The sequence below is a fragment of the Gossypium hirsutum genome, chromosome A12 (assembly GCF_007990345.1).
Source record: "Gossypium hirsutum isolate 1008001.06 chromosome A12, Gossypium_hirsutum_v2.1, whole genome shotgun sequence".
NCBI lineage: Eukaryota > Viridiplantae > Streptophyta > Magnoliopsida > Malvales > Malvaceae > Gossypium > Gossypium hirsutum.
In genome coordinates this window covers 5,016,346-5,032,283 of record NC_053435.1, presented here as the reverse complement: position 1 = coordinate 5,032,283, position 15,938 = coordinate 5,016,346, and the positions used below count along the sequence as shown (strand labels likewise).

General features: G+C 33.0%; 1 protein-coding gene across 1 annotated transcript; it reads right to left on the bottom strand.

Moving 5' to 3' along the window:
• Positions 1 to 12,213: 12,213 nt before the first annotated feature.
• LOC107932027 (putative elongation of fatty acids protein DDB_G0272012) lies at positions 12,214 to 13,436 on the bottom strand. The gene has a single exon (XM_016863973.2). It carries the CDS (start codon positions 13,261 to 13,263, stop codon positions 12,415 to 12,417), a length of 849 nt encoding a protein of 282 aa, XP_016719462.1. The 5' UTR covers positions 13,264 to 13,436; the 3' UTR covers positions 12,214 to 12,414.
• Positions 13,437 to 15,938: the final 2,502 nt, after the last annotated feature.

The window sequence follows — 15,938 nt, the reverse complement described above, 5'->3', positions numbered from 1 at the left end:
TTGATTGTACCACCGAAGAGCTGGCCCTGTTAGACTATCTTGAAAGCAATGTATGAGTAGTTTATCCTCGTTCACATAACCGGTCATCTTTCGACAGAACATAATGAGATGTGCTTTTGGGCACCTTGTCCCATCATACTTCTCAAAGTCAGGCACTTTGAACTTCGGAGGCAAAATTAGATCAGGTACCAAACTGAGTTCCTTGGCACCTAGTGCGGAGAAGACTTCAGTGCCTTCTATTGCTTTGAGTCTTTCCTCTAGACTCCTATATTTTGCGTCATGGTTATCCAATTTCAACTTGGCTACCTCTGCTGGATCATCCAGATCTGGAACTAGTGGATTAGCAGGACTAGCCCCTGGGTTTGACGCTAACATTCCTTGCCCTAAATTAGTGGGTGGAGCAGGTGGCATAGGTCGATGTTCCAAGCCAGTGGGTTCCTCTTGAGTATACCCTTTTTGTATTGTATATGCGGGCGGTGGAATGAATCCCGGGGGATAGAATGGATCCTGATCATGGTGAATTCTTGACCGAGGTTCCATAACATCGGAGTTCTGCATGGGTCCCTTTCCTTTGACCAAAGTTGTCATCATCTCCATCATTTTAGCCATCTGATCTCTTTGCTCGAGCGATTCCTCTCGAGATCTCACCATTAGGTCTCTAGTCTCTTGTTGCGATTTGGCCAGTTGCTCTTGTAATTCCTTTTGAGCCCTTTCCATCCTTTCAATTCTCTCATTGAATTCATTCTCCATTACTCTAGCTTGTCGGCGCGTTTTATACGGATGACGTGGTACCAGTCTTGAAGTCTGGCAACTGCGAATTGTGCATTTTAATCTCAGCGAACGGGTATGGGATATGCAATGAATGAATTGATGCATGAATGAATGTATGAATGTCAAATGAATGTAAGTTATGAATGAAATGCAAGAAATTGGTGTTGATTTCAAGATAGCCCCATATTTAGGCATTTCATTTATCAACATAGTCTATTACACAAAGTTCTCATTTTTCCAACAGTTACACAAATTTCCTAGCCACATTGCCTTGTTTCTTCACTTGCTCTAAAAACTCTGATATGCTCGATCTTTGGCTCGGAGGGAATTGGCAACTGAGAACTTCGGCTTCATCTGATAATTGAATAACTTACATAGCCGCTTTACGAATTTTATTGATCAAGAAGTCAAGTTGCATTTCTTTTTCTTTGAGAGTTCCTTCATACGCGTGAATGTCCCTATCGTACTGCTCACTCTTTTCTTCTAGAGCCTTCAAGAGGTTATCTAATTGTTGTTGACGAGATTGCAGCATATTTTCTAGATCTTGTGTTTTCCTTTTTAATTCTTGATGTTCAGACTGACTATTCGCCAATTTTGCAGTCACTATTTCATACTTGGCGTTCTTCCTTCTTAACTCTATCACAGCGCGCGCAGCCTTTTCCTCCTCTTTCTTTGCTTTTCCCTTCCAAAACTCCATTCTCCCTTGATATTGCTAATTTCTTCCTTCCATTCTGCTGTCGACTTGCCCAACCCGCTATTCTTTATAGTGTTTCTTAATTTCTTGTTTTCCAAATGAAGGTCCCTTAAGTCGTTTCTCACAATCTCGGCTTCTCTTTGTACTTTTTCAGTCCTGGACCTTTCAACCTGAACTTCAATCTTCAGTTGATAGTTTTCTTCTTGAAGGCACTAAGGTCCCGAGACATCTTGGCCTTTTCTCGTTCGAATTCTTGTCTTGCCATTTCTAGCTCAGACGGCGTTTCCTCCGAGAAAGGATTCTGGATGGTGTAGTTTGTTGATGAGATTTGCTGACTATTTACCCGTTGTTTCCTCCATATGTCGTAATCTTGGGTAAGGGTATCAACATACAAAGCTAATTCCATGAAATGAATTTCCTTCTAATACTTTGCAGTGTCTCGGACTCTCTTCATATATCCTTCACCCGCGAAAGCGAACTCGAACTGTGCTAATCCTCCAGTTGCGGGGAGGAATTGTCGCGAAGAAAATTGCCTTTGGACTAATAGCGGAGCATATCCAACTCCTCCCCATAACCCGAGTAAAGGTACCCAATCTTGGCTTCCACATTTGTATAGCAGAACTGAAGGACGGATCCAAGGTGCTCTCCATGTTATATTCTCGGCGCGAAGATTCTGAAAAACTGATACCCAATATTGCTCGTGACTTCCTTCGGCCATTCTTTATTGAGGTAAGCTTCTAGCGGGGAGAATGTTTTAGAAAACATATGGAACAGAGTGCGCTCTACCTTCCAGAAGTGACTCAAAATCCAAACATTGAGCAACTGCGCGCATCCATAAATCGTCCCTCCCCTTTTCTTCGACAACTACTCAGGGACCTGAAGGTCTCGGCTAGGATGGTCGGGACAGGGTTGATTCCTTGTTTTAACCTTTCGAAGAAATCAACTACTGCAACTTCGAGATGTCCGAGAACTTTTGGGAAAATGACCAAACCGTAAATGGCCAAAGCGAATAGATTTACCCTTTTCAGCATGTTGGGATGGTTCAGAGCCAAATCTCGTAGGGAGGACCATGGAATGCAAATGGTTTCATTCTTCTTCTTTATCTGTTTTTCGGCCCATGCATCAGTCATGTCTGTCAGTCTCACTAACTTTTTCTTGAAGGTCATCGGCTTAGGCTCCTTCACATATATTTTGCCGAATTGTACATTGTCGATGCGGAGTAAAGAGCATACTCTTCTATGGTTGGAGTCATGTCTTCTTGATTGAAGGTGAAACACTGATAAGCTGGGTCCCAGAACCGAACCATGGCTTGAATCAACTGTTCGTCTACACGGATGGTGATCAGGTGAGCTATATCTCCATACCTCTCAGTGAAAATGTCTCTAGTGTCTGAATCCCACTGATTCCAAATTCGAACCAAATCCTCAAAGTTATTTTGGCGAACATTTACAGTATATATTCAGGCAAATTAGCGACACACCCTTCCACTAGACTATCCCCTTTTCTCTCTGAATTTTTAGAGACCAGTCCCGAACCACGGCATTCTTCTCGGTTATTTGTGTAATTGACTCCTCCATCAGAAACCCGTTTTTTTGGCAACCAACTTTTAATCAACACCTTCCTAATATGATGCCTATGATGCATGATGAAAATAAAAGTAAAAACAAACAAACTTGGTTAGTAAACACAACAAATATAATTTGAAAAACAAATTAAACTACCCAATCCAATTATTTTGCATAAACAGTGTAAATGAAAGGCAAAAGGCATTTTCCCCGTGTACTTATTTTGATGACTATAAGCGGACAGAGGTTCGGCATGGCTCTAATTGGATAGCTCGTATGGTTCACTATATGCGGTTTTGGTTCTAGGTGGGTACTCGAATCGTCTGCACTGTCATCTACTAAGATTAGTACAGAGCCTCGGTCATGGCCCATCATAGGCTTACGAGATCAATTCGAGGGATTACATTTACTTATGCCTATGCGGAGGGACAAGTTAACTCACGAAAGCATAAGTCATATGTAACCCGAAAGTATTCACTAGCCTGTGCGGAGGAACGAGTTAACTCACGAAGGCGTAGCGTTTACTTTCTCTTAACAGGGACGGAGCCCGGGTATAGAGCTCATGTTATGCAACATAAATGCACGTGCACGGTGTGTGGGGAGAAACTTGTAAACCTTTACGTTTTATTTAGAAAAACTAAACCAAAACTAAAACTGCAAAAATTTAAAGCTGAAAAACAACCTGATAAAACAAGTTAGAATATATACAACACGATGCAAATGCATGATTTTTTTTGAAAACAAAAAATTTAAGGATCACGACTAAATGTTAATTTGAACAAGAAATTTTGAAAATTTTGACAACACGCGTTTAACATTAGACTCGACTCTCGAAAAAAGGTCCCCAGTGGAGTCCCAGCTGTAGCGACCTAAAAATTGGGCACGGGCGCTAGTCGAAGTAATTATTGAAATTTGAAAACTGAATCTCGATTTTATTTGAAAAAGGAGTCGCCACCGATATTTTTTCTAGGTGTGATCGGACACCTACAAAATTCTCTTTTTAGAAGAAAAATTTATTTTTAAACTTTTCTAAAAAAGAGGTAATTTTAGGTCCACGTAAAAATCCAGAGAAAATTAGGGTCCGGGAGTCGGTTACGCGCGAGGAAGGTATTAGCACCCTCGCAACGCCCAAAATTGGTATCTCGTTAAACGCGTGTTATCTTAATTTTCAAAAATACGAGTTCCATTTAATATTTAGTCGTGATCCGATTGAAATATGAAAACTTTTTTTAAGACACGAGAATTTTGAAGCACGAAATTTTTTTTAAAAAATGAAAGTTTTTTTTAAAAACACGAGAATTTTTAAACACGGAAATTTCAGAAACACGAAAATTTTTAAAACACGACATTTTTTGAAACACGAGAATTTTTAAAACAAGACATTTTTTTGAAACACAATTTTTTTCTTAAAAAAATTTAAAATACGAGAATTTTTAAAAACACGAAAATTTTAAAACACGAAAATTTTTGAAACACGGAAATTTTTTAGAAAACGATTTTTTTTTAAAATCACCAGAGTTTTTGAAAACACGAAAATCTTTGAAACACCGAAATTTTTGAAAACACGAAGATTTTTGAAACACGAAAATTTTTTGAAAATACGAAGATTTTTTTTAACACGGAAATTTTTGAAACACGGTCATTTTTTTTGAAAACACGAAAATTTTTGAAAGACATGATTTTTTTGAAAATACGGAAATTTATAAAACACGAAAATTTTTTCTGAAAACAAGAAAATTTTTGAAACACTAGAATTTTGAAAAACGAAGATTTTTGAAACATGAGAATTTTTAAAAGCACGAGGATTATAGAAATTACAATTTTTTGAATATTTTTTTATTTTTAAAAGGGCGTATCGAGTTTAACGCAAACCGGTGATATTCACCCAACATAGCGATGAAATCAACGATTTTATGTTAAATCGATTCGTTGCCTTATTTATTAAAATTATTTAAAATAAAATAAAATAAAAATCAAATTAAATTAAAAATATAAATATAAATATGCATAAAATCTAATAATATTAAAACGAAATAACATAAAAATACGAGCATTAAAATAAAATAAACGAAATTACCGAAAAGCTACCGAAACACGAGCTTCGTCGAACGGTTACACGAATTGAACCTCTTTTTTTTCTTTTTTCCTTCTTTTTTCCTTCTCTTTTTCTTCTTTTCTTTTCTTTTTTTTTCTCTGCTGGGCCAACCCGTTGGACCTGCTTCTGCTGGGCTGGTGCGTGCGGGCCTGGCCTGCTGGTGCTGGCCTCTAGGCTGCGCTGGGCCTGGGCTTGGGCTGCTGCTGGTCTGCTAAGAAATGGCCTGCTCTTCTTTTTTTGGGGGCTTGTTCTTTTTTTTTGTTTTTGTTTTTGTTGTTTTTTCTTGGGCTGCTGGGTCGGATCGGGTCGTAGGTGGGTCGGGTCGGGTTGACCCGACTGTTATAATATTTTTTATTATTTCTTTTCTTTTTCTTTTTCTTTCTTTCTTCTTCCTCTTTTCTTCTTCCTTCTTCTTCCTTCTTCTTCTTCAAAGTCTAGCCTCCACCGTTGCTTGCTCCGCCGTCGACTGCTGCCGCCAACGCCACGGTGCTCTTTCTTTTCTTCTCCTCTTTCTCTTTTCTTCTTTTTTCCTTCGAAAAAATCTCTCTTTTTGCAAGTTTTTTTGATTTTTTTCGTGGGTGTGGGGGTTTGATTTTGGGGTTTTAAACCCATTTTATAGTTGATATTTGCTTCCTTTTTGCAGGTGGTAGGTGAAGAAGGAGCAGCCACCCATGTTTGTGGCCTGAAAATCTGGGAAGTGGGTGCCCCAAATCACGTAATCTGTCTGAAGGACCAAATCACAAATGCAGCAAAACTTCTGGGGCTAAATGTAATTTTTAGAAAATTTAGGATTAAAATGAAATTTAATGAAAGTTTAGGGGTCTAAGTGAAATTTAAAGAAAGTTTAAGGGTCAAAATGAAATTTAGGAAAAGTTTAGGGGTCAAAATGCAATTTTTATTTTTAAATTTTTTTTTTTGAAATTTTGAAAATTAAACACAAATTCTAGTCGGAAAAAAATTTAGTGCTTACACTCAGTTCTTTTGTTGATTTTGCTCGTCGCTTTAGACCATTCATGGCATATTTCTATATTGTATTAAGTGCTTGCAATCACACCAAATATGCCTTACTTCAGTTGTGACGAAGCCAATTATCAACGTGCCATAATGTTCATTTCATGATTAGGCTAAAGTTTTTGTTGTGTTGATGGAGCCTGTCCTTTACCGCCTACGACGGATGTTTGTTATTTCCCACCCCCTTAATTTGTATGATCCCATTCATAAAATGAATTAATGAATTTCCCTTTCAAAAATAATTTTTTTTGAGTAATCCTGTATATATACATTTATTCTTCCACCATTATATATATTTTTGTCTTATATGCTAAAAATTAAGCTAAAAAATTCTTGTAAAATGATTAAAAATAAATAAAATCCCTAATTAAAACAAAACCAAATTAAATCTTTTCAATTTTAAATTGCACCTAACTAAGCTCTTTAAAATATAGTTTTCTGTCAAAGCCTTAATAGGCGGTTAAGTGATGACATGGTAATTAATAAGACAGCTGACATGAAAATATGATGACACGGTAGGTAACATTAAAAAAAATTATAATGTTCTATATATTTTGAAAATTTTTAAATTTTTTAAAATTATATAACTTTCTTTAAAAATTCTTCAAAATGTAAAAAATAAAAAAATAAAAAAGTTTAAAGTTCTAAAAAAGTATATTGTTATATCCCTTCGCTAAGAGGACACATGTCAACCCAAGAGACATTGTTGACTATGCATTTATTTCCTAAACATGACCACTCAATCCATTTCAAATGGAACCTATCACCCATATTTAAAGTAGAATGTTATCCTAATATGAACACACTTCCAAGATAATAATGAGTCTTTAGCTTGATTACCTCATACTGATAAAATCTCATAACATGTGCCTTTGATTAATCATTATGCATTTGACGAGATCAAACATTTATATAGCCAATATTATGCCAGGAGAACTTTTTTTTATAAATAGCTTGGAAAGCTATGAATAGGGGATTGACTTTTTAGCACTCTTAAGTCACTCTCAGCATTTATCCTCTCAGTCAGCCTGTCCTTTTGTCCTTCTTTTAGCTCTCAACATTTACAACTCGACTAAGGGGCCATTATTATATCCTTTTCACCAAGAGGACACGTGTCAACCCAAGAGACATCGTTGACTATGCATCGACTTCCTCAGCATTACCACCCGTCCCACTTCAAATGGAACCTACCACCCGAGTTTAAAGGAGAATGCTATCCTAATTTGAACACACTTCCAAGACAATAAGGACTTTTTCTATAAATATCCTGAAAAACTATGAACAGGGGATTGCCTTTTTAGCACCCTGAACCCACTCTTAATAGATATCCTTTTAGTTAGCTTGTCCTTTTGTCCTTATGTTGACTCTCGGTCTTTATAAGTGAACCGACCTCCGTAACGCCACCTTAATCTCCTCCTTGCCCCTACTTATCCTTCTCCATAGTTTTATCTTGTATCAACATAAAATATTTTTTAAAATAATATGAGAAATAATGAAGACTCAAGAAAAACTGTGAAAAGTTAAAAAAAAATCAAATAATACATTTAATAAAAAAAATAAATATATTTTGTAACTTACATCTACCGAAATCTCTTTATACCAAAAAAAAAACCTAAAACTTTTTAATATTGAATTTAATTAAGATTCAAAAATAAAAAAAATGTTTTCAAATCATAAATATGGGGATCTCTTTGTGTTGATTTATTTAATTTGGTGCTCAAACTAACATTATAACACACCTCAAAATATTTTGAAAAAGTTTACCATCATTTATAGATGCACCAATCATTTACATAAACAAATCCTTGGACTATTTTTAAAAAAAATAAATTGGTTGATTTTTAAAGGTTTCTTTTTTTTTACTTTTTTTATTCATATCATTTGAATTTTTATATATATATTTTTGTATAATTTTGAAGAATATTTTTAAACTTTTTCTCGCATTTTTTAAAATAACTTTTAGCATTTTTAAAGTTTTTAAAGAATTTTTTCCACCTCAATTGTCAAGTCATCATTTTTCACATTAGTTATCACGTCAACACTTAATGACTCGTCAAATGTTTTAATGGAAAGCCATATTTTAAGGACTTAACTAAATGCAATTCATCATTAGAAGAGTTCAATTGGATGTTGTTTTCAGTTAAGAACTTAATTACTTTTTAATTATTTTACAATAAGTTTTTTTAACATTTAAGCTTATACTTTTTATTTTTATCATATTTCTAAATATAAATAAGTTAATATATTTTTTAATATTTACAAATTACATAATATAAAAAATAATATAATATAAATTTTAAAAGTGGTGGAATTAAGCTCTGATAAAAATTGTGCTCAACATATATTTTAAACATTTTCCCCGAGAACAAACTTATCCCATTCATCAAGCAGGCCTTGGAATACCTTTTTAACATGTACACTAGTGAACAAAATTCAACTCTCTTCTCTTCTCCCATGTGTGTGTATATACTTCCATAAAAAAAATGTATAGTAAGAATAATGGTGATCTTACTAATTAGTTGGGTATTCAATAATTCAACATCAAAGTCCATTTAAAAGCCTCCAAATACAGGTGGTAGGTAAATAATAGTTTTCAGTAGACCAGAGATCGAGATTGAAAAAGAAAAAAGAAAATATAAAAGCATCTGAAAAATAGTTGGAGAGAATGTCAAAATCTGCAAAGTTGGCATTATATATTGTTTGCATAACAGAAACGATTAGACATAATGAAGAGATGAAATGCATAAAACTACAAGGGTTATCATTAAAAAATATATTACAAAAGGAAATAAAAAGGTTGTTTTCATGCATTACACAACTATTTCATTTTGTGAATGCATAAATTGGTGAAATGAAGTCCCAGATGAGCTGGAGGGTAAGTTGTCTCAATAATCCAACCCAACCAACCTTTATTTAAGATAATAGTAATTTCTACCATTTATATTCACCAACTTGAAATTTTAATGTGCAATAAATTATATAAATAATTATTTTTTAAAACAAAATATTATTAATAGTAATCATGGTAACGAATAATACAAAGACATATATAGTAAAAACGATAAATAAATCACTGCAAATTAATGTATAAATATCATGTTTGTAAAGTAATCTAAAAAAAAGAGAAATACAAATTGACAGTACGTAAGGCTATATTGAAATAATTTAGAAACAAACTAAAGATGCATCACTTGATCACATCGCTGGAATTTGCATCTTAGCCTTTCCATCATCAAGTCAACCTGATGATGAATATCGATCAACAAAGAAAAAACTGTCAAAAGCCCCAAGATAGTCACCGCATCAGTGATGCACTAGAAGTCTATCCTTCTCCTCATCATCTCAAATATATCATCATCACTGTGATATATTATGATAAAGCCCTTCAAGAATAGTTCCTAATAGATCTAGCGGCACCCTATTATTAGCAAGTCTCACATATATGCTAGAACATGACTAAAAATTGAAATTAAAAATAAAACCACCACCGCTTTCAAAGAAAACAGAGTGGACAAAATAAAAACCACTATATGGACAAAATAAAACACGAAATTTAGGATAGAATAAAACCATGAAATAAAAAAATGTTGGAGAAATTGCGACTAGAAACCGGCCCAAAGGCCACTACCAACCAAGCAAAAGTTTAGTTTGAAAAAGTTAAACCGCTAGGATTTTTCTATGAATAGAAGAGATTGAAAAACACATATGAAAATTTCTTAAACTCGGTTATATAGTTATAAAATTTCATCATCAATGTATCAAATAATTATTCGTACACTAAAAAGTTAACAAATTATTTAACTTATTTTAACTAGTTGGTATCTTCCATATCCGTTTTACAGTTCATGTTCGGAGTTTCTTTCATATTTAGAGTTTATGGGTACCCCTCCTAATAATATCATTTCTAAAATTTAAAAATAACTCTTTCATTAAAAATACAATATATTTTATCATTACACTCAATTATCCATTATTTATTGTTGAAATTTATCATAATTGATGCAAACGTTAATGTAAGAAAATGAATAATGTAGTTAGAAATAGAAGGGTAAGTTTTCCCTTAATCGGGAGCAGCAGGCTCTATGATTATGCTAACTTTGGCTATGGAAAGGGTTTTTGTCGGGTGAGTTTTTAGAGTTTAAGATATTAATACCGTATTAAATGTAATAGTCGACAACTTTATACGCTATTTTTAATGCATTAGTGAATTTTTGTTATATAATAATCTTTAAAGAAACATTCTCACACCCTAAAAAGCAAAAAAACAAAACATTCTTCCAACACTTGTTCCGCATGTATAAGCCATAAAATAAAATAGCGGAAAATATTTGGTGTATTTTTAGTCGAGTTTTTAGATTCTATAAACAATGTTAGATTAATAATAAGTGTTCGTAAAGTAAAATATTAAAAAATAAATATGTAAAAGAAATAAGACACATGACAACTTTTTAAGTTTACTTATGGAATTAAAAAAGTACACTATGGGTGTACCAAATACTAATTCATAGTAATAGTTGTTGGAAATGGAATTAATTTGGTTAAAATGTGTTTGTGGTCCTTGTATTTGTATAAAATTTGAGATTTGGTCCCTATACTTTAATAATTAAAAATTCAATTTTTCTATTTTTTCAATTAAAAACCCTAGTAATCATTATTGTTGTTGGTAATTTATGCTAAAATTTATCACTTTAATATGATTATTTTCTATCAATCATATGCCACGTCATACGAGGACAGCCTAATGAAAATTCTAAATTGAAAATTTTTGAAAGAAAATACTTATAATTTTAATGACTAAATTGAGATTTTTAATAAAAAAAAGTAGGAAAACTTAATTTTTGTCTTTTTAAATATAGAGACTAAATCTCAAGTTTTATCGAAGCATAAAAATTAACAAATTTTAACTTTTTTTCCGCTAAATATAGATTTGGAATTAATTGGAGATAGTAACACTCAACTACCATAAGTTGTGAGAAAAAAGAGGAAATTCAAAAAACTTTGGAATTGGAATGTTGGATATATATATATATATATAACACATAGGAAATTAGTTGGTATATTATCAATGAAAATTTTTTACTCTACAAACAGCGTCAAGAGATTGATAAATATTTTATAAGGATATAATAAAATATTAAAAAATAAATATTTATACATGTCAAATTTTTAAGATTATTTGTAAAAAATACACTATCAACTTATCAAATAGTCACATATATATTATCCAAATTAAACGGTTTTTTTAATTATTTAATTTCTAGAAAGGAAATGTTGTAATCCAATAAAAAAAAACAAGTCAAATGTACAAATAACTTATGGATTGAGTAGATACATTGATTAAGAAAAGTATATGTGATATGCAAAGACTGAATATATATATATATAAATCTCTTAACAAATAAATAGACCCTCTTATTATATAATTTTAAAAACATTTTACTTACTTGATCATCAAAATCTGTGGCTCTTACATAAAATTACAGGAAACCTAGAGTTAAATAAAATGGTTCAAAATCAAATGCAATGATAAAAAGAAGAAATACTAGTACAAAATCTTGAGGAATTAATCCTTGAAAATGAAGCAATGTTATAAAATACGAGGCGTAAAGGTCTTCTATACAAATTTTCATTAATCTTTGTAGTGCTTTGAGTTATTTTATATGAAAACATTATTAAATAATATTTCAATATTGATATACACAGTTAAGTTGTAACAATAATTGCTAATATTATTTATTTATATTATATTATACAGCGATCAAAAAGGGGTAGGACAGAGGAAGGCGACATCCTTCTGACAATGTTATTTACTCTTCTGCTTACCATATTTAATTTAGGGACCATACCACAACTCTCAATATTGACAAATATTCGATTTTCTTCCTTTATTAATTTTCAATTACTTTTCTTCGAATGATGAAATGAAAATGCATTTGCAATGCTGCATACACTGTTCGATCATTATATATATGTGGCTAAAAAAGGAAAATTGCATGCAATAATGAACATGAATCATGGCGAACATTTAAGCATACAATCCAATATATATACTAGTTCAGAAGATTAATCAATAATAATTAATAATCAAAGCACTCTAGTCTTGAATGGAAACTAAGATGGGATACACTGGTGAACAATCAATTGAAAATGTAAAAAGTAAATCATTTATGATAATGCACTTCTGGAAATGTGCATATTTGTTTTTTTTTCCTTCCCTAACTCAAAATTTTTTTTCTAAGTATAAAATGAAAAAGAAATAAGCATTGGAGACCTTAAATTTAGGCATTCTTGACCTTGGGGGAGTAATTTTTAGCATGAAAATCTGAGAATAAGAACAAAAGAGAAACGATGAAGGCTGCATTGAAGCACCAACTCAAAATCCCTGAGCAGCCTGGACCAGTGAAATGGTAGAAGGCAAGCATCGCCATTATCAAAAAGCTAGACCAGAACTGCACCAGCTGGAAATCTGTGACCATTTTCTTCCACCTTGGGCGAACCCCAAGGGTGCACATCAAGTAATAAGCGTACATCACAACATGGACGGTGCAGTTGGTGACCAGCACCATCGAGAAAGAAGATTGGGCGCTGTTGACGCACACGTAAGACATGATGACCACCATCGAGTGATGGTAGACGTGAAGAAACGACAACCTTTTCATGGAGTTACCGAGGATGATCAAAAGGGTATCCATGAATTCAACGATCTTGGAGAGGTAAAATATGTAGCCCCAGAAAAAGAGAGGTCCAGATGGTGACGTGCGCTTAGGGAAACAAACGAGGGTCTTGAAGTTAGGCACTTGGGAAAAGATTGAGACGAGGCAACCAAGGGCCATGATGAAAGAAAGTGTGACGAGGAAGAGGTTGTGAAGGGCTGAGATTGATTTGAGGACTGGACGTGCAAGGGAAGGACGAGATACCTGGGAAAGAATGAATGTGAAGGAAATGTAACACAAAACAGTAAGGGCGAGAAAACGTTGGGAGGAGGCTGGAGTTTGGCCATTGTTCCATGAAAACCCCAGGATTTTGGGATGATTCACCAGCAAATCTTCAAAGGTTGGGAAAAAGGGTTGTCTGACAACCAAGCTTCTAACAGTTGTGAAAAGGGTAGGGAAAAATGGTATTTCCATTGTCTTAATTCCCTTTGCAAAACTCTTGTAGTTGATGCTAGGCCGAGAGGGAGTGAAGTGAGCTAGCTAGGAGAGAAATCGGAAATGGTGTGTGAAGACATAAAGGCCAATGGCATTGGATTTTTAAGCAATGAAAAGTTACTTAAATCACTTGATGGATAAATTTTAATTTTGATTTTTTTTATCTGGTTTTAAAACGGTCGCCAATCGATCAATATCATAGCTGGCTGAAACATTGATCAACCAACAAAGCTCCCATCACATCCCATTGCATTCATCGATACCTACTTACTTTTATCTTTATATTATGGGTCCTCAGTCCTCACTAATGAATTCATTTATCACCACCCTACCATCTACTCTGTTTTTCTTAATTTTTCCCTTTATAAATATCGGGTACGTTTTTGTTAATTACTCATATATCCAATTCAATTCATTGTTGGATGGCAAGGTTGAGGCTCCGAAAACTTTGAGTTTAACCTTATGTTAATGTGTGGACTTTCTTCAAGATTTATTTTGGTTAGTTTGATTTGAGTTAACAATTTAGGTCGGTTCTTTTAATAGCAATAAAACCCTATGCCTGCAGGGCTTTATTTAAAGATGATGAATCACATTGCAAGCACTAATATAACTTCAACCAATTCAAGAATTGTTACCGCTTTAATCTTTAATCTTGAAATAACTCTTGGTTTGCACTTTGTTCTACCTATGATATTCGACCAATTGGTGGAATAACAAAACTTAGTTTTGCTGTTCAAAAAATAGTATCATTCTATCTTTTTGTTGGAACAGAAGTTGAGATAGAATTTAGAGATTTTGCATAAGAAATCCAAAACTGTTAGTGAGTCAAAGAGATAAATAAAGAGAGAATCAACACTCGATATTTGTCAATATAGTTTGGATTCTCCAATCCTATTCTACTAAGCCTTGCTCATAAAATGATTTTATTTAACAATTCATCTAGTACAACTCTTGATTTAGGGTTTTACTAAACCTATTTATAGGCTCTTATCTAATGTTGATCAGCATCCGAGAGATAAGTCTTTACCACTAGTTTAAATGTTGATAATTATCTTCATGACTTATCTTTAAAAATACTAAAATAAATCCTTCCTTAAGCAACTTTCCATCAAATTCAAAACTTTCAAGAGAGAAGGATAGTATAAGGATAAACATAAGCATAGTTAACACTTCAAAATCTGAATCAGACTATGTGTACTAGAAAGCAAAGTAAAAAAGGTGAAGATTTGTAACGCCCCAAAAATTTTGATTTGACATGTGGCATAATTTCAAGCTCGAATGTTGAGATATATCATGAGAAAATTTATGGAGTGACTCAGATGAGAACATTTATGAAAGAAATTTGGTATTGGAGAAGAAATTACATGAAAAGTGTTGAAAATATGAAAATATGATAAAAATGACCAAATCATAAAATTTTAAAACTATGAGGACTAATGTAGAAGTCGTCCAAAAGAGAGAAATATGAATCATTACGGATTACAGGATATGAAATAGATTACAACATGACTTGGTGAGATAAAAATTACTTTTAGGACTAAATTGAAAAAATTAGAAAGTACATGGACTAAGCTGTAATTTTCTCATTTTCAGTGAGAAAAGAGTAGAGATGAATTTTTTAGCACTCGTGGAATTATATTAAAAATTTATTATGAATTATGAATTTGAATTAGACTAAGTATCAAATTTTGAGATGTAACCATGAAAAAGGATAAAAAAGGTAAAATAATAATTTTGTCGTAAAAGGATAAATTGGTCAATTCTCGAAAGTTTTATGATAGAAGTAATATTTAAATATGACATTTGATATTCATATTTTTTTAGATAGTTGGGGCATCTATTAAAGAATTGGGCCATAATTTGATAAAATTAGACATGGAAAAGTTAGGCTTGGGCCTTGGCCCATTTGTAGGCCTTTGTAATTGGGAAAAGAAACCCCATCAGCCCTTATTCTCTTCTTCTCCAGCCAGCAGGACCTCCATGGCTTACCATCTTCTTTCTTATTTTTATCCCTTTTTCTCCATTCTCTCAAAAGTTTCACCTCCCACTTTGAGATGATATTAAAATCTCCATAGAAATAACCTCCTAAGCTCATTTCTTTCATCATTTTCAAAAATTTCAGCTTAGGGTTTATGGAGTTTTAGTGAGAGAAGTTAAAGCTAGAGTGAGAAAGCTTCAATTAAGTAAGAAATGACTTCCTATACCCCACTAGCTTGATATTTGTTGTGAAATCTTACAAGAGAGTTTGGAAATAATTTATATTAATTTTTAATATATTTTGTTGTACGAAAATAAGGAAATGGTGATTTATGAATTTCCAAGCTTGATTGATGATGGATTAAAGTACATGGAAGCTTGATTCGGTATTGTAGAGAATCCATTAAGGGAACTACCATGGATACACTTACTTTTCCCAAGTTAGTAAGCTTAGGAAATTGTGAAATTAATAATTCAATTGTGTGTTTAATTATGTAAATTATGTTAATAATAATGTGAAATTCCATGGTATAATGTTATATAAAATAAACATTAAAATGTGAAAGATAAATTTTGAGTAGTCATGTGATGTCTTGTTAGTCAAATATGTGAAAATGATACTAGGGTTGCCATGGAAGAAATTAAAACTTGATACGGTATGTATGCATATGTATGAC